The sequence below is a fragment of the Castor canadensis genome, chromosome 3, assembly GCF_047511655.1.
Source record: "Castor canadensis chromosome 3, mCasCan1.hap1v2, whole genome shotgun sequence".
In the NCBI taxonomy this organism is placed as follows: Eukaryota; Metazoa; Chordata; class Mammalia; order Rodentia; family Castoridae; genus Castor; species Castor canadensis.
This window is the reverse complement of record NC_133388.1, coordinates 33,582,034-33,606,988: the sequence shown is the minus strand read 5'-3', so window position 1 is coordinate 33,606,988 and position 24,955 is coordinate 33,582,034. Positions and strand designations below refer to the sequence as shown.

General features: G+C 54.6%; 1 protein-coding gene across 4 annotated transcripts in view; it reads left to right on the top strand.

Annotated features, from left to right (window-relative positions):
- Positions 1–1,253: 1,253 nt before the first annotated feature.
- The window catches only part of Papln (papilin, proteoglycan like sulfated glycoprotein), a 60,710-nt gene continuing 37,008 nt past the window's right edge, over positions 1,254–24,955 (top strand). For all 4 annotated transcript variants that reach the window (XM_020175126.2, XM_074067594.1, XM_074067592.1 and 1 more), the window contains exons 1-22: positions 1,254–1,382; positions 3,980–4,039; positions 8,541–8,656; positions 9,072–9,132; positions 9,353–9,455; positions 11,178–11,308; positions 12,144–12,267; positions 12,801–12,881; positions 12,969–13,141; positions 13,235–13,364; positions 13,713–13,839; positions 14,768–14,975; positions 15,517–15,699; positions 15,821–15,962; positions 20,059–20,139; positions 20,347–20,608; positions 21,644–21,764; positions 22,060–22,198; positions 22,850–23,321; positions 23,949–24,086; positions 24,292–24,416; positions 24,654–24,807. In XM_020175126.2, coding sequence (XP_020030715.2) covers positions 3,986–4,039; positions 8,541–8,656; positions 9,072–9,132; positions 9,353–9,455; positions 11,178–11,308; positions 12,144–12,267; positions 12,801–12,881; positions 12,969–13,141; positions 13,235–13,364; positions 13,713–13,839; positions 14,768–14,975; positions 15,517–15,699; positions 15,821–15,962; positions 20,059–20,139; positions 20,347–20,608; positions 21,644–21,764; positions 22,060–22,198; positions 22,850–23,321; positions 23,949–24,086; positions 24,292–24,416; positions 24,654–24,807 — 3,125 coding nt within the window. In that variant the 5' untranslated portion in view covers positions 1,254–1,382; positions 3,980–3,985. The remainder of the gene's footprint in view (positions 1,383–3,979; positions 4,040–8,540; positions 8,657–9,071; positions 9,133–9,352; positions 9,456–11,177; positions 11,309–12,143; positions 12,268–12,800; positions 12,882–12,968; positions 13,142–13,234; positions 13,365–13,712; positions 13,840–14,767; positions 14,976–15,516; positions 15,700–15,820; positions 15,963–20,058; positions 20,140–20,346; positions 20,609–21,643; positions 21,765–22,059; positions 22,199–22,849; positions 23,322–23,948; positions 24,087–24,291; positions 24,417–24,653; positions 24,808–24,955) is intronic.

Sequence of the window (24,955 nt, the reverse complement as noted above, 5' to 3'; positions counted from 1 at the left end):
CCCCCACAGGAGTCAGTCTCCTTTCATCACACTTTCTGACCTTTGACCAAGTTCAGAAAGGTCCCAGAAGATGGGGGCAGGGAGTAGGGCTTTTTGAATGGAAGAAACTATTTTCTTTTCTTAGAAAGGCTCTGGATAATTTCCTTTCTGTTTTCTCTGCCAAGCTTTATCTTTGCCTAAGAATTCACACAACTCCCCAGGGAGTCCTAAGACAGCTGCTGCCCTGCCTCTCTGCACTGCTAGGTAGGAAAGGGCCTGATACAAGAGGCTCCTAATCAGCTAGCATACTGTCTGTGCATCTGCAGGACTCAGGCGATGGAGAATTTTTGCTGCCTGAAGAAGTGACTCATGCGAGGGCCAGCCAGCAAGAGGGCAAAGGCAGGAGAGGATGGGGGAAGGGGACCAGCTTCTGTGACCTCACCACCTCCCGCAGGCCCAGGACCAGTGCCAGTTTCCTAGGGATGGGTGAACTCCAGTTTCAGGAAAAGAATGGCAGGCAAGGAGTGTCTTGTTGAGAAAATATAGGACAACCAGGAAAGGAAATTAAATTTACCACATTTATTGAGCCTGAACCTTGATGCCAAGTAGTGCCTTGGGCACAGGTGTGAGGATGCAGGCCTTACTCTCCCTCAACTCACAGCTTGTCAGATTCCCTCTAGGTGATGTGAGGTGCTGCAGAATTACAGCTGACAGGGACAGAGACCAAAGGGGCAGGGGGTGCTCTGCCTGCAGAGGTGTAGGGAAGGCTTCAGAAGAAGATGATATTTGACCAGGGTTCTGAAAGATGAGGAGTTGGAGAGGGGACTGGGAGAGTACTTTCTAGACAGTCAACAGTTGGCTGAGAAGTGGGAAAGAGCAGTGTGTGTACAGAGAAACTGACTTGTGGTTGAAGTACAGAACTCAGAGAGGAGACAGGGAGGTGGCTGGACACGGATGGACAGGTGTGTCAGGTGTGAGAGGTGTGATGAGGAGGGGTCCTGGCAAAGAACTGGAGGGCTTGGGGAAGGGGAAACGGGATTGAAGAGGTGACTGGCACAGACCCAAGACGGGAACACCAGGAGCCCACGGAATGGTGGATAAGCCAAGCCTTGGCACGGACCCAAGGGGTGGAGGCACGGAGCATCGCCGGGCACCACGGGGCCTCCCCACGGGGGCACTGTCCTCCCCGGGGATTGGAGATGGATTGGAGGTGGGTGTCAGCAGGGCTGGGTGGGGGGAAGATGGGCGGGGAGGGAGCCAGCCAGCGGCGGGGAGAGAAAGTCCAGCCTCTGCGGGCGTTGCGCGCGGCCAGGTGGACCTCGGGGCTGCGCTGCGGCTGGGACTGGGCGGCCACGGACCGGGTGGCCCTGGTGGCGCTGTGCTCCGGGCGCTCGCGGAGACAGGTAGGAATAGGAAGCCGAGGGACCGACGCCAGCGGCGGGATGGCGCGCCCGGGCCTCTGCAGGAATGTGCCCCGCCTGGCTCGTCTGGCTCGCGGCGATTGCGGGGTTGGGACCCAGGGGAGACCCCAACTCCGGCTCTCGCGCAGAGGTGGTCGCAGGGCTGGGTCACCGCGGGTATTAGACCGAGGCTTGAGGTCTCGGCGGGGCTGGTGCTGGGTGGCGCTCCCGCTCCCGCCTCCTTCCCCGCGCGTCCCCTGCCGATGTACCGCTGGGGCTGTGGCTGGGAGCACGAGAGCCAGTACCTGCGGGGTCACCCCGGGGCTGCATGTGGGCGCCGCATCCCTGCGCTGGAGTGGGAACGCGGGACGCCGGGTCAGGAAGGGGCACACGCCGGCGACAGCCTGACGCGGAGGACACAAGAGCCCGGCAGTCCTCACTTGGGGACGGTGCGGGGATGCGGAGCCCCTAGGCGGACCCCCTAGGCGGACCCCGAGGGAAGGCGCATAGCTGCTTGGTCGGTGTCCTACTCCTCAAGTTCCCACTACCGGCCCCAGAAGCTACGCCCTCGCCCTGGGTCGGTATGACGGGGTTCCTCGAGAATGCGACGTCTGGGGAGTCCGCCTTTATGCCCCGCCCTGGGAAGCGGCAGGGGAGATCCAGGCTGCCTGGCCTGCAGAGTGGCCCGGTGGCCGGACCAAGGTTTGGCCGTGGAGTTCGACGTGTGTCCGGCTTGTGTCACCCCATGGGCTGAAAAACACGGAACTTTTCTTGCTTCCGGGACTTTGGAACTGCAGATGTGGGGGTGTAGTCCGGCGCGGTGGCAGCGGTGGTAGCGCTGGGAGCAGTTAAAGTACAATTCCTCTTTGCTCCTGTCTCTTCAGTCTCTCCCCCTGGCAGAGCTCACCGCCCCTAAAGGCTTGTCTTGGGTAGGGACGCCTCTTTGGTCATCAGCCCTAGAAAGTGGCCTCTGTGGCAGCGCCACTTCCCCGCCCCCGCCTCCCTCACCCCGCCAACCCTAGGAACCTCCGCTTGGACTCTGAAAGTAGTGACCAAAATGCATCGCCACTGGTGCCAAATTATCGCGTACGCGGGTGGGTTAATGGACCAGGGTAAATTTTGCTGATTTTGTCATTTGAATGCTCTATTTTATCCTTTAACCTGAAGTTATTTTATTTAAAAAAACTTAGAACGTTGGTAGAAGTACAGATTTTTAAATTTCAGCCTACAAGTCGGTGCCTGTTTAATGTTTTGTACTGAATCACAACGTTGCGTATGTCATTCTCCGAAACAGTGACATACACACACAGTGGCGTGCAGCCTAAAACACGCACACCAGCTGGACGCACGTGGCTCACGACTGTAATCCTAGCTACTTGGGAGGCTGAGATCAAGAGAATCACAGTTCAACACCAGCCCAGGCAAATAGTTCGTGAGACCTCCATCTGCAAAATAACCAAAGCAAAATCCACTGGAGGTTTGACACAAGCCGTAGAGTGCCTGCTTTGCAAGCCCAAAGCCCCCAGATCCACCAAGAAACAAACAAAACACACAAAACCCTCACCACACCACACAGGCTTGCATCGCACGCACACTCACACCACACTACACAGGTATACACACTGCCCTGCACACGTGCACATTGCATTCACCATGCACACCGCACTGGGCACGCGTGGGTACACACACTGCTGAGCTGATGGAGCTTCCCCGTGGGAAATGCTGGCTTGGGTTTAAAACACGGTAAGGGGGGAGGGGGGAGAAATGACCCAAGCATTGTATGCACATATGAATAAAAAAAACTCAAAAAAACACAGTAGGATTCTTTTTTTTTTTTTTTTTTTGGAATAGAACCCAAGGCCTCTAGTTTGTCTTCAGGGACTGTCTTTAAAAAAAAAAATCATTTTTTTGGTGATTAAAACTGAGTTGCAAATCTATCATTTTATCCATTCGCTTTCGAACAACTGATGAAATGGCTTTTATTGTTTATTTTTTTATTTTGGTGGCACTGGGGTTTGAACTCAGAGCGTCACGCTTGCTAGAGGCAGGTGCTCAACCACTTGAGCCATTCTGCCAACCTTTTTTTCTGATGGGCTCCTTCGAGATAGGGTCTCGTGTACTATTTTCCCGGGCTGGTTTAGAACCATGATCCTCCCGATCAGCTAGGATTACAGGCGTGAGCCATCGGCAGCCGGCCAAAATGGTTTTTTAAAACGGAATCTCTTGGTAAATTAAAACATCGAGCCTGATTACTTTGATTCTGAACGCCCTGTTTTTTCGCAACGCAGAATTGTTTTTAATTGCCCTTTTATTTTCTCTGGAATCCTGAAACAAGTTGTTCCTGAATTTCTGCCAGTTGTCAGCTTGCCCTCTCTTTCCCACGTGTGTCAGTTGCACGGGTGGTGCACGCACAAGTTCTGCTTTCTCTTGCGCACCCTGGCGTTTCCTGCGGTCCCTGTGCGGTCTCATGGCCACCTGTGGCCCGCGGGAGGGAGGGTCACGCCCACGCTCTGGCGCCGGCACTCTGGACAGCTGCGGCATAGGAGTGAGGGGCGCCCCGACCCCGCCTGGCCAGCTCTAACCCGCGTCCTCTCCCGCAGGCTGAAATGCGGCTGCTCCTGCTCCTGCCTCTGCTCTTGGCCTCCAAACCCGGGTCCTCGGTGAGTGCAGCCGCGCCCGCCCAGGGAGCACCCTGTAGGGGACGCCCAGGGAGGCAGGCTGGAGCCTGGTGCCTGCCGAAATGTAGCAGCCACGTCCCGAGGAGAAGGGCAATGCCACGAAGATGGCTAAGAGGGGCCAACCCGCGCCCTCCACTTCCGTCAGCAGGGCTGGCACCTTGGAGGTGGCTTCCCACCCACCTCTCCTTTTGGAAGGGGGTGGGCACACTCGTGGGGCCCTGGCTTCTGCTCTCTTCCAAATAGCTAAATGGCCCTGTCCTGAGGATACCTACCACCCTTGGAGCCAAATAGGCTGCCCCGCAGCTGGGTAGAGGTTGGAGTGCCTGTCATTGCCTTTCCTTTGGGGGTTTGTACCTAAGCAAGGCTGTCCAGCAGAGCCTTCAGAGACTATGGGAATGTTCTGGATGTCTGCTGTCCAGTAGGTAGCCCGTAGATCTTGTGGCTATTGTATCCTTGAAATGTGGCTAGTGCAACTGAGGCACTTTTAAAGTTATTTGAATTTAATTCATTTAAATAGCCTCATGTGACTGGTGACTTCCGATTTCTGTATTAATGCAAACTTACAGGCAGCCAACTGGTGATCAGAGTAGCTAGTTCATTGCAGGGCTACCTGGAGAACATATTTGGGTCCTATGGATATGCAGGGAAGGTTCTAGACTGTAGGATCCACTGTGGGGAGGAGAGGGTCTGCTGAGCTGGGTGCTGAACATAACAGAGAGCACAGAGTCAACCAGGCCCTGTCCTTTCCTGTGAGAGCTCGATGGAGGTGACAGAGCTCTGCCCACCTTCTGTGCACCTGGCACCAGTGAGAGAGAAGGACCTAGACTGTTTCCTGCCTGGGGAGAGCAGGGGCAATGCCACGGCTGTTGAAGTGTAGATGGAGAGGAAGAACAGCAGGCAGGGGTTGGTGTCAGAGGTGGGTACTGAGCGGTCCTCCAAGAGCTGGTGATTAAACACAGGCCACAGTCAGAGCAGAGAGTGCTGTAGCCATCCTTTCTTGTGTCCTTTTCACCACTTGCCAGCTCCCATGTCACTTTCCCTACGTCATTGTGCTTGTTCCCCAAATGCCAGCTGAGGTCCTTCAGCATGTGCTGGTGCCCCAGCTGCATATATGCCAAAGCCCAGGTGGAGGCCAAGATGAGTGTCAAGACTCCAGGATGACACCCCAGAGCCACCCACAACAGCTGCGCGACCCCAGCCAAGTCACAAGCCTTAGATTCCTCTGATTTGAGAGTTAGAATGTCCATCCCACAGATGTCAGCAATGAATCAGGGCTGACGAAGGCCTGACGATTGCCCCTAGCAATACCCCAAGTAGCCTTCTCCTGCCTCCTGTCTCCCAGTGTGTGAGTCCTAGATGGGCTGGGCCTGGCTTGGCTGTCTGGTAGAGGGTGTGTGGCCTCCCATTCTGGTTCTAGCTGGGGCAGGATCCACCTGGAGACCCCAAGCAACCTTCTCAGGGTCACTCACTATCCCCTCCCCCCATCCCATGCACAGTGGGCAGCAGATTTCTCTGGAAATAAGGGGCTGAACAGGTCTCCTGAGTCCATCCAGGAGGGAACTGGAGGAGGAATGGGAAGGGTGCTGACAGCAGAGGAGACAGGTGAGGACAGGCCCAGGCTGTATCAGCTCCTCTGCTTCACACCACTCAGCGGCGGCAGCAGCTCATGGTTTGGGTAATTACAGGGAACAAAATGTGCTCCTGCTGCTGCTCGTGACTGAACCTGTTTCCTTCTGGAAGAGAAGAGATGGTGTGGAGAGGTGCATCCAGACAGCTTAGGGTCATGCAGACAAACACAGACCACAGCTCCTCAGTGGTCCTGCAATAGGACTGCCAACCCACAGGGGCTGGACACAGGAAGCAGGAAGATGTTTGTAAGGTGCCTCAGCCCTAGAGAGCCCTGTGTTCAGGCCAGTTCCCCCTCATTCTGAAGGTGGCTCCGTGGCCTGTGTGTCCTTGTTAAGGCAACGAGGCTCACCAGCTCACCCAGCTCCATCTTGGGGAAGGGTGGATTTGGGGAGGCTGCTGTGCTAAGGAGCCATACAGATGTCCAAACAGGCCCTGGGTAGTCAGTAACAGCTAGGCCCAGGCCAGCAGCATGAGAGGGCAGGGGGTACCTCCTGAATTCTTCCCATGTGCTAATGAGGCTGATTGTTGGGGGAGATCTGAGCCAGAGTCCAGGTGGACTCTATCCCCACCATGCAAAGGCTTCCCTTTTATAATAGGGACTTAGTCCAAGTACAACCCATTCACTGAGAATGCGAGGCTCTCCTTGGTTCTCTCTGGCTTGGAAAGTTGGAGCTTCCATCCCAGCTAAACTGTAGGAGCACATGATTCACAAGTGAAAGGTGAACCTTTGGTCTGGCTGCCCCTTTCTTCTCTGTCTCAGCTTTGTGTGTGGCTCAGCAAGTTTGGTGCATCTGGCTCTGATCTGTTAAAAGCACCTGTAACTACAGGCATTAGAGATGAACCATCCTCCCTCCTCATCCGGGACCTGGGGGGAGGGAGTTGAGAGGCCTGGGTGCGGGGAGGGGAATGGGAGAATGGGAGTGACTTTTTTCTAAAGATTCTTATGTGGTGGCATGGTAAAATCAAGTCCCCTTCCAGCAAACGGGACAAGTTTGCAGAACATCATCTGCCTCCTGTCGAAACTGTAAGGTCCAGTTGAACCCCTGTCCAGGGACTCAGGGCTTATGTAGGGTCTCATTTGGTTGTCCTGAGAGGCAGGAAGGGGCATGACCTCAGGATAAGTGCAGAGACCTAGAGAGAGGTGACTTGCCCTGGTGCTCTCTTCTTACTCTGCAGCTTCCTCTCTCTCTGCCTCATTTTCTTATGCAGTAGGGTCTGACGTTGTGGGATTAAATGAAGAGTTCAGGTGAGCATGTGGCTATCTGATTCCAGCTGCAAAGTGTCGGATAAGGAAAACCTTATCTGTTAAGTTTATATTCCTGTGCGTAGTCTCGAGTAACAGTGTTTTACCAAAACAGACATAATTCCTCTGTCACATAAAGACCTAGGGTTTGGAAGTTCAGGACTGCTCTCTCTCACAAAGTCCTCCAGGCTCTAGGATTCTTCTATCTTTATTTCACTTTGAAGCCTCCATTCCCAAATTACTTTACAGTCTAAAAGGCTGCTCCAACTCCAGTCATCACATCTGTCTTCCAGACAGCAGAAAGGAGTACAGGAGGAAGAAGAGGACAAATGCACATGCAAGCTGTCTCATAAGGAGATTATTAGAGACTGCTGCCCAACACTTTTGTTTATAACTCACTGATGAGAACTTAGTGATGTAGCCACAGTTAGCTATAGAAAGCTAAGCTAAGAGTACCCAATTAGGAGTTAAGTTTTCAAATATTCTCTCACAATGGGAGGAAGGGGATGGATTTTGGGATACTCCTGGGAATCTCTGCCACAGATGAGCAGGAAGACTATAGTCCCCCCCCCCCCCCCACACACACAGGATAAGATTAAGTCCCTAGCCAGGGAGAGGGGAGAAATGACCTAAACACTGTATGCACATATAAATAAAAATAAATAATAAAAAAGAAAGTTGAAAAAAAAAAAGTCCCTAGCCAGTGGCAGTGGCTCATACCTGTAATCCCAGCTACTTGGGAGGCAGAGATCAGGAGGAACTAAGTTCAAAGCCAGCCCAGGCAGACAGTTCCTGAAAAGACTCAACACGAAAACAACTGGCAGAGTGGCCCAAGTGATAGAGCCTAGCAAGTATGAGGCCCTGAGTTTAAACCCCAGTACCACCTCCCCCAGCCTGCCACCCAAAAATATTAAGTTTGTAGTTTAAAAGGCCAGAGCTACAGAAACTTCTGGAAGTGAAATCACACAGGGCAGAAGCAGGAGCAATGAGTGCAATGAGGCATGGTGTGGCTTTTCCACTGGGGACCCTGTTGAAGTGCTGTACTGCCTGTGGGTGACATTCCCTGCAGGGACAGAGCATCACCTCCTGAGGACCTGCTTGGTCCTTTCTGCCGTGTACATGCCCGTCTTGGAAGGGCTCACTCTGGTGACCCATGGGCACCATTGAAGGGCTCTCCAGACAGATTGTACTGTCCCGGAAAAAGCCTCTCTCCTCCTTCACCATGCCTGGCAAACAGAGATGTTGTCGTTGGTGGCAGCTACTTTGCCAGCTAAGAAAACCATAGCATGTGAGGTTTGGTGATTGGTGCAGAGTCATGCAGCTGTGTGTCCCTGTCCTATGGTCGCTTTCCTTCTTTTTTTTCTGGTCCCCTCCCCTACATCACTGTTGGGCTACAAAGCATGGGCACTGCCCCAGAACGGCAGACTCTTTCTAGCTGCCTTGTCCCTTTCGCCCCTCCCAGGCTGACTCACCCCTCCTTATGGTGACAGTGACTAATTTTATAATGAATGTTTTGGAGTGCCTGGTAGTGTTTCTGTGTTTTAAAGAGGCAGGGCTGGAAGAGAGACTCCCTAGGCAGCTTGGCCTGAGCTGTGAGCGTGTCTTCTGCAGGTTCCCAATGTGAGGCAGCAGAGTGACCGTTGGGGGCCCTGGGGCGAGTGGAGCCCCTGCAGTCGCACCTGCGGAGGAGGCATCAGCTTCCGGGAGCGCCCCTGCTACTCCCACAGGTAGAGGAGGCCAGAATGGGCCAGCAGGCTCAAGGGCAGCAGGCTGCAGGGTGGGGGCCCGGGTGGCTTTGTGACTGCATCTTCTAAGAGCCTACTGAGGAGGAAGAGAGAGAGTGCTGACGCTGATTTACTCCTTCCATGGCAGACCACCTCCCCTCCCGTGGGTATTTATTACCTCTTAGCTCCAAGGGTGGAATTTGGAAATCTGGAGCTCTGCTTTATGAAGCAGCGTTAGACAAACTGTAGGAGTCAGGCTTCTGAGCCGCTTCTGGGTAGGAACACGGGCTAATTACACTCGCCAGAGGGGATTTGTGCGTGAGCCACCCCGTCCTCACCCTGACGCCCCTCTGGCCTGCAGAGGACCCCAGGAGGGAGCGGGAGGGTAGGGGGGTCTTCCCGGTGTTCTCGTCCCCAGGAGAGATGGTGGAGCCAGCTGCGTGGGCCCCTCCCGGAGCCACCGAACCTGCCGCACCGAGGTGAAGCCCGAGCCCCGGCCCCACGTCCCCGCCCTCTGGAGTCCGCCCAGGAGCCCCTTCCTCACCCCGCACCCCGTGGTCGGCCGTGGCTCCGACGACCACATACGGGGTCCCTGGGCCGGAGGACTGAGGCTGGGGACCTTGGGCTCCTGGGCAGGAAGGGATCGGGACCTCCCCCGGCGCTGACGTTGGGGACCCACTTTCCTGATCTGCTTCGCAGAGCTGTCCCGAGGGCGCGCGGGACTTCCGGGCCGAGCAGTGCGCGGAGTTGGATGGCACCGAGTTCCAGGGCCGGCGATACCGGTGGCTGCCCTACTATGGCGGTGAGCGCCCGACTGGGCCTGCCCTGGCCCCAGCTTTGGGGATCTCTGGAACACACTGTCCACACTGTCTCTCTTTCTCCTTTTTTTTTTTTGAACTCAAGGCCTACACCTTGAGCCACTTTACCAGCCCTTTTTGTGTTAGGTATTTTCGAGATAGGGTCTCTCGGAACTATTTTTCCCGACTGGCTTCGAACCATGATCCTTCTGATCTCTGCCTCCTGAATAGCTAAGATTGTAGGAGTGAGCCACCGGTGCCCAACTGCCTCTCAGTTCTTATCACCATGTTATAGACATCTTGTCACATAAGTCTTGCAAAGTCACCAGTGCCACCTGCATGTCCCCATCACAACGCACATGCGCTGAGGTCTTCTGGCCTTTCCCATATGTGCGTATTTTCTCAAGCAGAGCTATGGTGTGTTCATCCGTTTGCAGCCCTGGCAGCAAAAGCCGGCTGTCTGCGATCTGTCTTCCTGTTGCACAGAGGCGGAAGTGGGGGCAGGCCGGGTAGGGCATGGAAGGGGCAAGGGCTTGGTTCAGCAAGATTCTGTTTACCCAGTCGTGGGGGGCCTGAGGGAGAGGTCTGGGAACTCTGAGGGCGTGAGATTATTATACACAGAAATACAGTTGAGGAAAAAAAAACACCAACATGTACGAAATAGATACATTTTTCGATGTGTCATAAGATGCCTGGGTGTTTGGTATCATTGCGCACTGCACGAGAGGTTTGGCTCCTCCATGCGCTCTGATTCCTAATGATGAACATGTGTTCTGTGTGTGTGCCCTTGTTGGGGTTACCGCGGCCAGGAGAGCGGACCCACCGGGGCCCTTTGGCAGTCAGTACTCCTGGATCCCGAAGTTACATTAATAACTTCTACACATACATACAGCAGAAAAATTGGAATATACAGGAAGGGCTAAAAAGAGTAGTTGAGGGATGCCTGCCTTGTTTTGGACATGATTATGATACTGTTAGTACTTTTGGGCTCTTTAAACAATGTATATGAAATATCTAGACAGTAAATACAAGAAAAAAGTCACTTTTCTGGGGTTGGGGCTTAGCAGTGGAGTGGTTTCAAGTGTGAAGCCCTGGGATCCATCCTAGGCACCTTCCCCCAAAATTACAAAACTGGGTTAGGTTAGCTGCTACAGTGAGTCACCCTGTAGTCCCCCACTACTTAGAAGGTTGAAGCAGAGGATCACTTGAGCCCACGAGTTCAAGGTCAGCCTGGGCAACATAGTGAGTTCCCCTATCCAAAGGCATTTTCTGTAATCCTCCCTCTTTCATAGAATCGCTATTTAACATTTCACCCTTTCATGGCATCTTCTCAACATGTTTACACATTTGTAATTAGTGTAGTGATCGCCATTCTGCATCGTTACAAGCATCTTCCCATACAAATATACAAACTTCATCACTGTAACTGCATAGTCAACACGCATGATACTCCACTGCCAATTCACAGCAGCCTATTGGTAACACCTGAGCTCGTTTTTATAAACGATGTCGTTTTTTCCTTATGCTGGTGGATTTCTCTTTGGTTTGGTCCCCAAAGATGCAGCAGGTTCATGGAGAATATCCCTTCCTCTTTGGATGGGGGGCAGGGGAGGAGCTGCTGCAAGCACCTTCTCTCAAAGCCATGTGTGTGTTTCTGGCCCCTGCTTCCCTGCTGCTAGACTAGGCCTTGGGCCAGGATCTCAGCTTTCTTCTCTTGCCCATCCCAGCCCCAAACAAGTGCGAACTGAACTGCATTCCCAAGGGGGAGAACTTCTACTACAGACACAGGGAGGCTGTGGTGGACGGGACGCCCTGTGAGCCTGGCAAGCGGGATGTCTGTGTGGATGGCAACTGCCGGGTGAGTTATGGCCCTCCTTGACCACCACACTGCCTGGGGGCTTATGGCAGGTGTCTCCCTGCAGCATCAGAGGTCCAGGCAGCTGTCAGGAGTTTGATGCCATGTGGCTCCCCTTACCTCTGCCCTTTGAGAATGCTAACCTCAGAAAAGAAACTCTGGGTAGCATGTTATAGGAACCCAGCTGACACTGACTTCAACAAAAACAAACCAAACACCCTGGGGTGCATGAATGCAGGTGTTTGAATGATGCTGCCTGAAATCTCTCTCCACACTGCTTGCCTACTCTCCTCTGGGTCACCATCAGGCTCCTGCACGTTCTTCCCATGAGATGTAACAGGATGGCAGCTCCACGTCTCTGCGCACCAGCCTGGCAGCTCCCACGGCAATCCCAGGACTCCCAGCACCCTGGGCTGCCTTTGACCTATGGCTTACCTGACCCTCTCTCTTAGGAGAGAGGTTTGCTCCTCACATCCGGGGAGCTTCATCCAAAGTCTGTAGGGGAACGGTGGCCTCCAAAGGAAGGCAGAGTGTGGTTAATGGTGGGGACCGAGCTGAGGGAATTGTCAGTCACCTGGCTTGCTGCTGAATAATTCTTCAGTAAACTTTTTTTTTTTTTGCAATACTGGGGTTTGAACTCACGGCCTTATAGTTGCTAGGCAGGCACTCTACTTAGCTTGAGCCACTCCACCAACCTGCTGAATAATTCTTGACCATGCCTGTCCTGCCCGGAACACATGGGTACTGAGCCAACCAGAGCTGGACCCTGGCATGTCCACATCTCTCTCTCTGCTCTTTCTCATTTTGCCCTCACCTCTCCCTCATCCCTCCTCTGCAGATTGTTGGCTGTGACCACAAGCTCGACTCGCCCAAGCAGGAGGACAAGTGTCTGCAGTGTGGGGGTGACGGCACGACCTGCTACCCTGTCACTGGCACCTTTGATGCCAATGACCTCAATAGAGGTTGGAGTCCTTGTGGGGGTCTGCAAACAGTTGAGACAGGGTCTGTTGCCTGCCTCCAGCTTTCCTGGCTCCTTCCTGGCCAAGGCTTGAGGCTGAGTGGTCCTTGTGGCACCCAGTGGGTCTATTGGCTTGACTCGTGTCAAACAGCGCCTCTCAGGGCTGCAGGGTGGAGGCTGCACTTTATAGCAGCCCCACTCCCCTCTGTGTGCCCACTTCTGTTGGGACTCTTGCTCACCTGTCTAATCTAATCTTGCTAACACATGGATGCCCCTCCCCACCCTTTCCCCCATTGTTCCTTCCCCTTCCGGCCTGCTCTGGGTGCCCTACCTTTCTGCTCACCTAGCCTTTGCAAAGCTGTTTCCTCTGCCAGGAACACTGGCCCCTGAGCAGCCCAGCCCTCCCCACCTCCTTCTGTGCTGTGTGGCACTTCCATCCCAGGGGCAACTTCTGCTTGTGGTTTGAATGATGGGGTATGTGTGTGATGGGGGGAAGGGCAACTTTGCACCCCTCACCTGAATCTCTGTCCCCATCAGGCTACAACCAGATCTTCATAGTTCCCGCAGGGGCTACCAGCATCCGAATCGAGGAAGTCGCTGCCAGCAGGAATTTCCTGGGTAAGGGGTGGGTTGGGGAACTGGGCCAGGGCAGCCATCCTGTTGTCCTCTGCCTCATCCTGCCAACCAGGACCATCCTTCCCACAGCCGTGAAAAATGTCCGTGGTGAGTACTACCTCAATGGGCACTGGACCATCCAGGAGGCCCAGGCTCTGCCAGTGGCTAACACCATCCTGCAATACGAGCTGGGAGCTGAAGGGGACCTGGCCCCTGAGCGGCTCCAGGCCCGGGGCCCTACCTCAGAGCCCCTGGTCATAGAGGTGAGCAGACTGGGAAGGGGTTAGCTGGTGGTGGGAGCCCTGCCTGGAACCATTGAGGGCGACCTGAACAGAGATGGGGACCCTCCCATGCAGCTCATCAGCCAGGAGCCCAACCCTGGGGTGTTTTATGAGTACTACCTGCCCCTGAGTCTCAGCGGCCGCAGCCCTGGCTTCAGCTGGAGTCATGGCTCCTGGAGTGACTGCAGCGCCCAGTGCGGTGGAGGTGAGAGCACAGCCCCGGAGGGGACATAGGCAGACAAGTCACAGCTCTCTCTTTAAGGCAGCCCTGTGGGGAGTGGACAGGTAGGTGAGAAATCTCCACTTGGCGGACCCCCACCTAAGCTAAGAAGATCAAGGAGGGTTTTCCGCCTAGGTGGCATCTCCTAGGCCAGGTGACTAAGGGGTCAGGCCCAGCTCTGACCCTCACATCTAAAACTCCCAGAGCCTCTGTAATTTGGTATCTATCCCAGAGGGGTAGGATGGGCATAGACCAAATCCAGAACTGTGCCTGGGCCAGAGAGCGCTGGGGGGTTGACTGACTGGCTGTCCTCTGTGACCCGGCCCCTGGCAGGTCACCAGTCCCGCCTGGTGTTCTGCACCATTGACAATGAGGCCTACCCTGACCACATGTGCCAGCGCCAACCTCGGCCAGCTGATCGCCGCCCCTGCAACCTTCACCCGTGCCCACAGACCAAGCGGTGAGGCCTTGTTGGCCCCTTCCTTCCCTGGTGGGGGCCCAAGAACATGGGTGGGAAGAAAGAGGGTCTCTAAGCTGTGTTAGGTGTAGATCGAAGAGGGCAGGGGGTCAGAGCTGCCTACAGCTATGACTGTAGGTGGCAGTTGTCATTGAGGTAGGCAGCAAAAGGACCTGAATGTGAGGCCCAGGGCTGTTCTCAATACCCTGTGTGCCCACACAGTGCTCAGAATGTCCAGGCTGGTGGCAGGAGGGTTGGGGACAGTACCAGAGGTCCCTGTCTGAGCCAGCAGGGTGCTTGGCTTGGCAGATGCTCAGTGCTGAGCCAGGGATCTGGCCAAAGGGCCTGTTGGCAATGCCTTCATTCGTGCACAAAGGATCTCCTAAGTGCACCGGCCCAGAGCGTGGCGCCATGCTGGGGTCCAGCGTGTGTGTGTGAACAGGTAATCTGCAGGCTGCGGCTCCTCACAGGGCCAGCGCCGTTCCTCTCACCTGCCCGGCCTGGTGGGATGGTGGTGAGCTTGCCTTTGCATGGTGTGCAGGGGCTGCCCTTCTAATGGCCCTTGCACCCCCTGCGCTGGGCAGGGCCACTCAAGGCATGGGTTGCACAGCCCCTCTGCAGATGCCCTCATCTAAGGTGGGGCCTGGAGGGAATGGGAGGTGGCTTGAGTGACAGGGCATGGTGAGAAGGAAAAAGACAGCTTCAGGTGAGGATTGGGCAGTTAACAGGCAGCAGCCAGGCTCCAAGTTTTAGGGCAGCAGTGGGGGATGCCTAGAGGGCCCTGGGGGTTATGCAGAGCTCTTGGGTCCCCACCGACACAGGCCTGGATGTTCAGAGGTGCATCCAGCTGGGGCTGGGGTCTCTAGTCCACTCCGGTGTGTGAGAGCTGCTGCTCCTTGGCTAGCCTTACCTGACTCCCACTCCTTACCAGCTGGAAGGCTGGGCCATGGACTCCCTGCTCGGCCTCCTGTGGGGGTGGATCCCAGTCCCGCTCTGTCTACTGCATCTCTTCTGATGGGGCTGGCGGCCAGGAGGCTGCAGAAGAGACCGAGTGTGCTGGCCTACCCAGGAAACCCCCTACTACCCAGGCTTGCAACCTGCAGCGCTGTGCTACCTGGAGGGCAGAACCCTGGGGAGAGGTGAGGCCCTTGATGGAGATCAAGTTGAACTGGAAGCCAGGAGCTGAGACTTGGGCCTGGGCAGCAGCAGGGCTAGGCTGGGAGACTACTTGTCTTCCACGGTAGAAACTGAGGTCCTGGAAGGGAAGGGAGCTAGCAGGCAGTCTTGGAAGCTTCGGCCAAGGCTGGGACTAGATGCATGTCCAGGGCCCTTCCCCCTTCTCTAGGATCCCAGGGTAGGGCAGGAAAGGCTTCTGTTTGGCCTGGAGTTGCAGCTGGGTGTGGTGAGTGAGGGGCTGGCATGTCTGAGGCTGCTGCTCAGTGCTTCCAGCACCTACATATGCTCAATTTGCAAATAAAATGCACCTCAGTCTGCTATCTGCCACCATGATCAGGCTGTGTGACCTCAGGGAAGTGACTGAGCCTTTCTGGGCCTGGGAATGGGATACAGGCAGTAGGGTACTGTCTGCTCTCCATGCCAGGCTGGTGGGCCTCCAGCTGTTCCACCCAATGTGGGTCCTCTGGGTTGGAATGAGCTGTTGCTGACAGCCTGTCCTTGCAGTGTTCTGTCACCTGCGGTGCCGGCATCCGAAGGCGGAGTGTCACTTGCCGGGGTGACCAGGGATCTTTGCTTCGTGCCACGGCGTGCTCCTTGAAGGACCAGCCACCCCTTACTGAGCCCTGTGTGCGTGAGGCCTGTGCCCTCCTCCGTGACCAGGCCTGGCATGTTGGCACCTGGGGTCTAGTGAGTACTTGTCCCCTCTCCGATGCCTGCTGCCCAACCCTGGTTCCTTGAGCCTCAGCTCCTCTGATCTGACATGTGTCACCCAGTCTTGGGGCTCTCTCTTCCCACCTTTGGACCCTAGTGCTCCAAGAGCTGCAACTCAGGCACTCGGAGGCGACAGGTCGTCTGTGCCATTGGGCCGCCCAGTCATTGTGGGAGCCTGCAGCAGCCGAAGCCCATGGAGGTGGAACCCTGTAACAGGCAGCCCTGCCATCTTCCCCAGGGTAAGGCCAGGGGCAGGGAGGGGCCCTCGCTTTTCCTCTTCACTGCTAAACCTGCACACTTCCTGACTAGGGCCTTTGCCTGGGATTGCCAGCTCCCCGGCCACCCTTCTCCCCATCTATCTAAGAAGGCCTGGGCCATTCAAAGTCCATCCTCTGTGCAGTCCCATGAGCCAGCCCTTCCTTCCTCCGTTCAGAAGCAGCCTCTCCTCCATGCCCCGGCATATTGTCATATCTGTGTCACCCTTAGATTAGCTTAGCGTTCTTGTGCTACTTTTTGTGATCGTATATGGCTTGTTAGGCCCACTGGCTGTGAGCTTTTTGAAGGCCAAGTCTATGATGTCCTGTTCCTCTCCCCTCCCCCGCCCCCATAGGATGTACTTAGCACGAGGAATTGTTTGAATGATTGAGTGCAGAGGGAAGGAAGTACTGCAGGAAAGACCATCCTCCTGTACTGCTTCTGCCTCGTCTTCCCTCTCCCCTTCATCCCATGGTGCTGGGAAAGGAGGCTTTCCAGGCAGGAGGATCTGCAGGGGAGGAGCCAGAGGCCAGTGTGTGTTGCTGTGTGGACGTGACTCCGAGGAAGAGTGGAGTTTTGACGAGCTAGGCATGAGAGGGGCAGTAGCCTTCCGATACCGGAAAGGTGTGTTTGGCCCTGAAGTGCTGGTGGTGGGGACTCTGAGCTGTGAGCACCTGAAGGTGGGGACAGCAGCAGTCCAACAGCGCCTCTAGTAACAGCTAATGTGGGCTGGGATCCACATCCCGGCTGCCAGGCTGTGTGGTCCTAGGCCAGTGCCTCTCCTCTCTGTTTGCCCCCTGTGTGCTGGAACTCGAGTCGTTGTCCAGGCTTGTGGAGGGGCACAGGGCACACTGTTCTGAGCATGTGGAGTACATGTTGGAAAAGGGGAGAAGGTGGCGGTGGTGAGCCTGGTGGCCTGCTTGGCCACCAGGACCCTCCGGAGGACACTACTCAGAAGGTAGAGATTGGGAGGATCACAGTCTGATGCCAGCCCTGGCCAAAAAAAAAAAAACAAGTTAGTGAGACCCTATTTTGACAATCGAATTGGGTGTGGCAGTACACATCTGTAATTCCAGCTATGGGGAGGTGTAAGTAGGAAGACCATGGTCTGAGGTCAGCTCTGGGAAAAAATGCAAGACCTTATCTGAAAAATAACCAAAACAAAAAGGGCTGGAGGTGTGGCTCAACTGGTAGAGCACCTGCCTGGCAAGCACAAAGCCCTGAGTTCAAACCCAAATTCCACCAAAAAAAAAAAAAGAAAAAAATTATATATATATGTATACACTCTACTCCACCAACCCTTTTTTTGTGATGGATTTTTTCAAGATAGGATCTCACAAACTATTTGCCCATGCTGTCTTCAAACTGATCCTCCTGATCTCCACCTCCTGAGTAGCTAGGCAGACATAAAAATTTTGATGACATATTTTGTATTCTCTTTTACAAGATTTTGTGGGGTTTTTTTTTTTGTTTTTTTTTTTTTGTTTGTTTTTTTGGTGAGACTGGGATTTGAACTCAGGGTTTTCAGCTTGCAAAGCAGTTGCTCTGCCTCTTGAGCTACTCTGCTCAAATTATCTGCATTTTGCTCTGGTTATTTTAGAGATGGAGTCTTGCAAACTATTTGCCAGGGCTGGCCTCAAACCTCAGTCCTCCTGATCTCAGCCTCCCAAGTAGCCAGGATTACAGGCATGAGCCACTGGAGCCCGCACAAGATTTTTTAAAACTAAGTCTTTGAAATTCAATGCATGGTTTATACTTACAGCACATCTCAATTCAGATGCTAAATTTTCACCAGAATATTTGATTTATATTTTTATTTCATGAAATTTGCAGTCGAAAAAAAATAGGTTCACTTACCCAAATTATTCCAAGCCTACTTCAATTAATCAAACACCAATTTTAGAATTTGAAATTCAGTTGTTTGTGGTTAAATAAAATTGAACACTTAGCTCCTCAGCCACTTTAGCCACACTTCAAGTGCTCAGTAGCTCTGAGACCAGTAAGGTCCTGGAATTCACCCTCAGCACTGTGTGGGATGGATGATGCTCTTAGGGACAGTGGGGAGGCTGGAGGGCTTCAGACCTGGGGCTTCAGAGGCCCAGGGGAGCCACTGACAGTTCTGGGACTAAACAGTGACACCGTGAAAGCTATTTAGGACTGGCTCCCATGCCTGAGGGTCAGGCTAAAATGGAGACAGATGAGATGCAGGAGCTGGTGAGGCAGAAATCACCTGAGGGGGAAATGACGGCAAGGCAGGCTGGGCAGTGATGCCTGTAAGGGACAGCGCCAGAATTTCCAGGCTGGGGACTGTGGATGCTAGGCCAGAGAGAACCTGAGCACCAATGCATGGGAGACTTCAGGCCGGGGGAGAAAATTTGAATCAGCCTCGCCCCAGGTTTTGGCCTATGATAAGAAATAAAATCAAAGATTTTGCCACCTGCCTATTGGTGTTCTGCAACCCAAATTTATTATTTTTCATATTCTTGGGAACTGGCAAGAATTTTCTTTCTTGAACTTAAGTATAGTAATTACTGAATTAGCTGGTAACATGGTCACTAGTAATATGGTTGGAAAATTAGAAAAACGCTATGGAATAGAAGGAAAGCCCCCTGCCCCAGTTCAGAAGTCTTGCACATGAATATTGTGGGATGTGTCCTGCAGATTTTCTCTTATGCTTCACTTTAAATTTTTCCTAGCTGTCTCTATGCAGCCTTTTCTTCAGCTAATGATGGAAAGAATCTGACAACTTCGCTGAAGCTGTTTGAGTACGATATGCCTTAGAAAGGATTGCTTCTTATTTTTTTGGACAACCCAGAGCCTTGTGCATACGAGGCAAGCACTCCCACTAACTGAACTGTGTCTCTGGCCCTGACACCACCCACTTACTAAAGATAACAACGACTTTTGGCAGATTTACCAAGCTGGCCAACAACATGAGATAAGATTTCAAACATAGGAAAGCTGAAAGAAATGAATAGGAGAAGGGGGAGCCTCAGACCCAACACCTGCATCCTAGGGCTGGTATTTGCTGTTGCTTTTCATCATCTACTCTTTGGGGTTTTTTTTTTTTTTTTTGAGGGACTGAACTCAGGAGTTCACACTTGCAAAGCAGTTGCTCTACCACTTGAGCCACACCTCCAGTCCATTTTGCCTTGGTTATTTTGAAGATGGGGTCTTGCAAACTATTTGCCTGGACTGGCCTCAAACTGAGATCCTCCTGATGTCAGCTTCCTAAGATTACAGGGATGGGTCACTTGTGTCGGGCATCATCTACTCTTTCTATCTTGTCAACCGTCAGTTCACTTTTTCAATTTGGAACTTTTATGGAGGTGAAATTGCTGTAGCATCTGGTCACCCTCTGGAAGTGCCTGGTTTCGTGGTGCTTGGGGTATTTATTATTTCAGTCTTTGAGCGCAGCCATCACTTTAGTGGTGTTAGGTGGCTCACTGTGACTTTGATTTGCATTTCCTTGTTTTTCATCTGCTTTTGGGCTATTTGCATATCTTTGAGGAAATTTTAAGGTCTTTACCACTTGCACACACATGTACACAGTACAGTCGTCATCTTTTCACCTGTGTGCTCTGGATGCCCTGTCTGCACCCTTTCTTCCTTTGTGGTGCTGGGGATCCAATCCAGGGCCTCAGACAGATCAGAAAATTACTCTACCTCTAAGCTTTGCATTCCGCCAACGTCGCTGTTTTTGATTGGATTATTCGCGGTTTTTTGTTTGGTTGTTTTTTGACAGTCTCATTATGTAGCCCAGGCCAGCTTCGAACTCTTGATCTTCTGTCTCAGATTCTGGAGTGCTGCGATTACAAGTGGGCATCACCATACACAGCTGTTAATTGTGTTTTTACAAGTTCATTCTCTCTGCCTTGTTTTTGGTGCTGGGGTTGGAACCCAGGACCATGTGCTTACAAAGCATGTGCTCTACCACTGAGCAAAACACAGCAGCCCCTAATTAGTCCAGTTAGAAGTCTGGGTACCATGTTTTGTTTTATGTGCTGGAATGCTAATTTTGTCTCTGGTTCTTCTTTTCACTGGTTCTGCCCTCTGTGCCTGTTCCTTGGGTCCTCACAGAGGTCCCCAGTGTGCAGGACTCACATGCCCATCCCAGGGACCCCCAGATGCCTTTGGGCCCTCGGGTAGCCCCTACCTCAGGTAAGAAACTGGGTCCAGTCTCCCAGCTGGGCCCTGTCATCTTTGTGTCTGACTGGGTGGTCTAGAGATGGAGGACTAAGGTGGGGGTACTGGTGGCCACTGGGTCATGGTCTGTTGGGTTCAAGGGCAGTTGGTTCCATGTGGACATGGGTAGAGGGTATGGGACCATGTGAGGACATCAACATGGCTTTTGCTTCCCCCTTCTAGATCCTAGACACCAGCAGTGGGCTGCTCAGGAGCGACCCTGGGTCCAGAGTAAATCCAGGGGAAACCAGGGTCCCCACTTGTCAGCTCCAGGCCCGGCTCCCTCTCTGCAGCAATCCCCACACTGGCAGCCCCCAAGGTCCGGCTCAGGGTCCCGAGACTGCAGATACAGCCCCTACGGATGCTGCCCCGATGGCCACACGCTGTCTCTCGGGCCACAGTGGCAAGGTTGTCCTGGGGCTGGGGCCTCATGTCAGCAGAGCAGGTAGGTTGGCAACAGCTCTTCCTCCTCACCAGGTGGGCCTGGTGATGGTGGGCCGCGGGCCAACAGCTCTGCCCAGGGAAGGGGGTGGGCAGGTTTGGCGAGTTTAGGATTACAATTCTCAAGTTTAAGTCTGAGCTTCCCTGACGCGTGCTCTTGGGGGCTTGTTTCCCTCCTCATGAGCTTCTAATGTGCCCAGTGGGTCCCCAGCCCTTTTGCAGAGGTCAGCTTGTGCAGAGATGGCTCAAGGCTCTGAGAAGGTTACGGGGGATTCCACCTCTCAGATCCCAGCCAGGCTCTGGGAGCGCCGTGCCAGGCTGAACAAGAGTGGATCAGTCCCCCAAAACCTGATACTTCCCTGCCCCAGCCTTGCAGAGAGGCTAAGTCATCCCACCCTGCCCAGTACCCTCCTTGATCTTCTTCCATGGCCTACCCTGGACAGGCCCCCACTCAGGGACTGGGGTGCTAAGTGCCCCAGATTTGGGGTCCTGGGGGTGACTTGCAGCTCAGCCATTTAGCAGCTGTATGCTGGGTGACTTACGGCAAGTTACGTAGCCTTTCTGATCTTGGCTTCACCTTCTGCGAATGGGAAACAATGATGGCCACTGGGTGGGGCTGTGAGAATGAACTGAGCACAGGGAGATCAGTCCGTGGAAGGTTCTGTGATGTATTCTAACTTTCACGTTGCTTCCCTACCCTGGTTGATGGAGGCAAAGTAAACGGTGGGCTCCTTTTGACCCTATTCTCTGTCCTGGGGACCCGCTGTTTGGGCAGTTCAGATGAATTCCCACTTCTTGGGTACATGGTGTTGACTGTAAGTCCAGTATCTCTCTCTTCAGTTGTCAGAGCCAGTACTTTGCTGCCCTTGCTGGCAGCTGCAGGGTGGCAGTGGACTTGGGCAGAGACCAGAGCTCACAGGGGCCTTGCCAAGTCAGCCTCAGAGCCTGGTCCCTCCATGCTGGACGCTGAGGTACTGGGGTCCCTGGAAGAGCCAGAGCCAGGCTGGCAGTGAGGGCTGGTTGTGTGCTGTCTGCCTAGGTATGGATGCTGTCCTGACGGGGTATCTGTGGCTGAGGGACCTCAGCAGGCTGGCTGTGCCAGGTCTTATGGTGGTGACAACCCTGGGAGCAGGCCAGGGTCCAGGGCAGTGGTTTCCACGGTAAGTGTCTGGCTTATGTGAGAGGGGAGAGAGTCTTGGCCTCAGCCTGCTCAGTGTCACTTGACCCAGCATCTTTGCAGGTTGGCCTTAGTCAGGGGAGGGCCCTGCAAGACTTGGGCCTGACCACTTTCTTGAGGGCACAAGCTTCAGAAACGGGCTTCATTTCACATTCTCTTGACCTCTGGGGCTAGAGTTCTGTCCCTTCTCTCTTCCTGCTGTCCTCCTCCAGGCAGCTCTGGGTCCCCACAAGAGCCAGGCCTGCTCCTAACTTCCCAATCCTGGGCTTTCCCTCCAGGCCCCCAAGGCCCACCAGCACCAGGCCCAGGAGAGTGAGCCCAGTGAGTGCCGGGGCTCCCGGTTTGGCTGTTGCTATGACAACATCGCCTCTGCAGCTGGCCCTCTTGGAGAAGGTTGTCTGGGTCAGCCTAGCTATCGTGAGTGGACCCTAGTCCCACCGTGTCCCCAACCCCCACCCAATAGCCAAAGACCTTCCTACTGGTTTCCACGCCCACTAGATGGCAGGCCAGAGGACATTGCTGGGCTCTTCTTACATCCAAGTTTGCACTTGAGTCCTTCTGGCTGCTGTGGGAGTTTGGGGAAGGTTATGGGTGGGATCCCCAGGAAAAAAGAAGTACCATCCCTTTTTTTATGGGAGCCAGCCCTCTCCCATAGCAGACAGTGCTAGTGTGGGTCGTGCTGGGACGGATGTAGATAGGACTGAATCCTGGCGTGAGGCGGGGACAGGACCTCACTGAGGCTGGAGCACAGGACAATGCCTGATGGTTTCCAGGGACCATTCTGGGGTTGTCCAGAACCAGACAGGCTAGTGGTCAGGGGTGTGCTGGAGGCTGGATGTGGATATCGGCCCTGTCCTCATGGAGGCTGGGTTCTGTGGGTGGAGGCTGCTGTGGACACATCTGAGCAGTGAGCAGATCCTGGAAGTGGCCTGTGCTCCCAGGGCCCAGCAGGGGTGCAGCTGTGCTCCACAAACTGGGAAGGGCACGGCCCGTAAGTCTGAGGCAGCGGATGTCAGGTGCAGCGTTCACACTGGCCACCTGGGTGACATAGCCCACACCTATCCCCAGCCTACCCTGTGCGATGCCTGCTGCCCAGCGCCCATGGGTCCTGTGCAGACTGGGCCGCCCGCTGGTACTTCGTCGCCTCCGTGGGCCGGTGCAACCGTTTCTGGTTTGGTGGTTGCTATGGCAATGCCAATAATTTCGCCTCGGAGCAGGAGTGCATGAGCAGCTGCCAGGCCCAGCACGGGCCCCACCATCCCGAGCCTGGGGCCTCTGGCCGGAGAGCGCACACAAATGGTGACAGCAGCCGTCTTGGAGGCCAACAGGAGCCTGGGCACAGGACAGGGGCCACAGCCCCGAGACAGCCCTCGCCTTCTGGTGGTCCCTGGCGGGGAGAAAAAGAGCCTGGCCCAGGAGAGGCACCCCACACTCGGACGTTTGCAGAACGGCCTGGGGGCCAGGAGCTTGGGTCCAGAGCCCCCGGACAGGGCAGAGATGCTGGACGGCCAGTGCCACCCTCCTACAGCCCCTCCTACAGGTAAGGCCCAACTTCCCCAGGTCGGGGAGAGTGTGCCAGGGGACAGGTGAGCCTGCTGGAGCTAGAACCCTGACATGGGGCTAGATGGGGGTTCCTGGATTTCCTGTCAGATCTGCCAGGTAGCCCGGGGGCTGTCCTACTGGACAAGCTTCCTGGTTTCTTGACCTTTGGCAAGTTCTCTAACTTCTCCATGCCTCAGTTTCTTGAGATGTAAGATGGTGATAGTTTCCTGCCCTGCCTATCTGCTGGGTTGGTGCCGGTTCCCTTCGCTTGTACTCTTGGGTCTGGGTCATATTAGTAAAGGATCTGAGAAAGTTAAAAAACAAAATTCAAAATTCAAAATTTACATGCTTCAGGAGGCAAGGGTATAGTTTGCTCCCCACATGGATGTGGGGTGTGTGTGGTCACTTTCAAGCCCCCCACTCCCCCCACGCCCCTGCAACACTTGGCGGTTTCCTTGGGTGTGGTGGCGAGGTCAGGAGGGCTGGAGTCCTGGGGACTTCAGGACCTTGGCCTCCCATGGCCCTCTTGGGCCCTGCAAGTGCCTAGGACAGGCCCTTTGGGGCAGGTGGTCCCTGGTCCTGGTCCTCATGCTAGCAGGCAGATCCTCACCTCTGACCTCTCCAGGAACAGCTTGGCAGACTTGGAGCCCTCCCTGGTGCAGGCAACTCTGGGGCAGTTGGTGCAGCTTTTCTGCCCTGGTGACACCTCCCCGGAACCCCAGGCTAGGTGGCAGAAAGATGGCCGACCCATCTCCTCTGACAGGTGTGTGTAACAATGAGAGTCCATCACCTGTGTGCAGCACCCTTTACTCAGAGGCCCCTCTGACCTCTCCTGGGCTGGGAGTGTGAGTGGGCTCAGGAGTGCTCTGTGGGGCTATGGTCCCTCTGGTAGGATCGCCAGGCCTAAGGGAGGATTCACTGTTGCTCACAGGAGCCCAGCGCTCACCGAAACCCCTCTCTTCATTCAGGCACCAGCTGCAGTCTGATGGCTCCCTGGTCATCGGCCCCCTGAGGGCAGAGGACGCTGGCACCTACAGCTGTGGCAGCCGCAGGCCAGGCCATGACCCCCAGAAAATCCAGCTTCGGATCAGGGGTCTCTGTCCTCACCCTATCCGTCCCAAGGCTCCTACAAGTCACAGTGTGGGAGGAACAGGGTGGGAGAGCCTGGCAGGGCTGCCTTCACACGAGAGGGGCCTGAGGTGCTTCTCTGGGTTACTCCTGGTGGCAGGAGGAGGCCCTCACTTTTCCACACATCCTTGCTGGCCTCATGGCCCCACTTCCTTCCCTTCCCCCCGCAGCTCACACCTTGATTATCTCCACCTCATGACAGGGGATGACATGGCGGTGCTGTCTGAGACCGAGCTGAGGTACTTCCCTCACACCAGGGACCCTTCCCAGGGTCACCGTCCTCCAGACTCCAGTCTAGGGGCAGATGCTGGGGGCCGGAGGATCATCTCCTCCTCACAGCCACGGCCTGCAACCCGGTAACAGTTCTGCCATGCCCTTGCCCTCAGCCTCTCCCACGCTAGCGCCAGGGTCTGGGATCTCTGTGGGAGAGGAGGGAAAGGGGTGTGTGTGACCAGACTTGCTCGCCCCTGCACAGGGCTCTGGGAGGTGAGGATTAGAAAAACA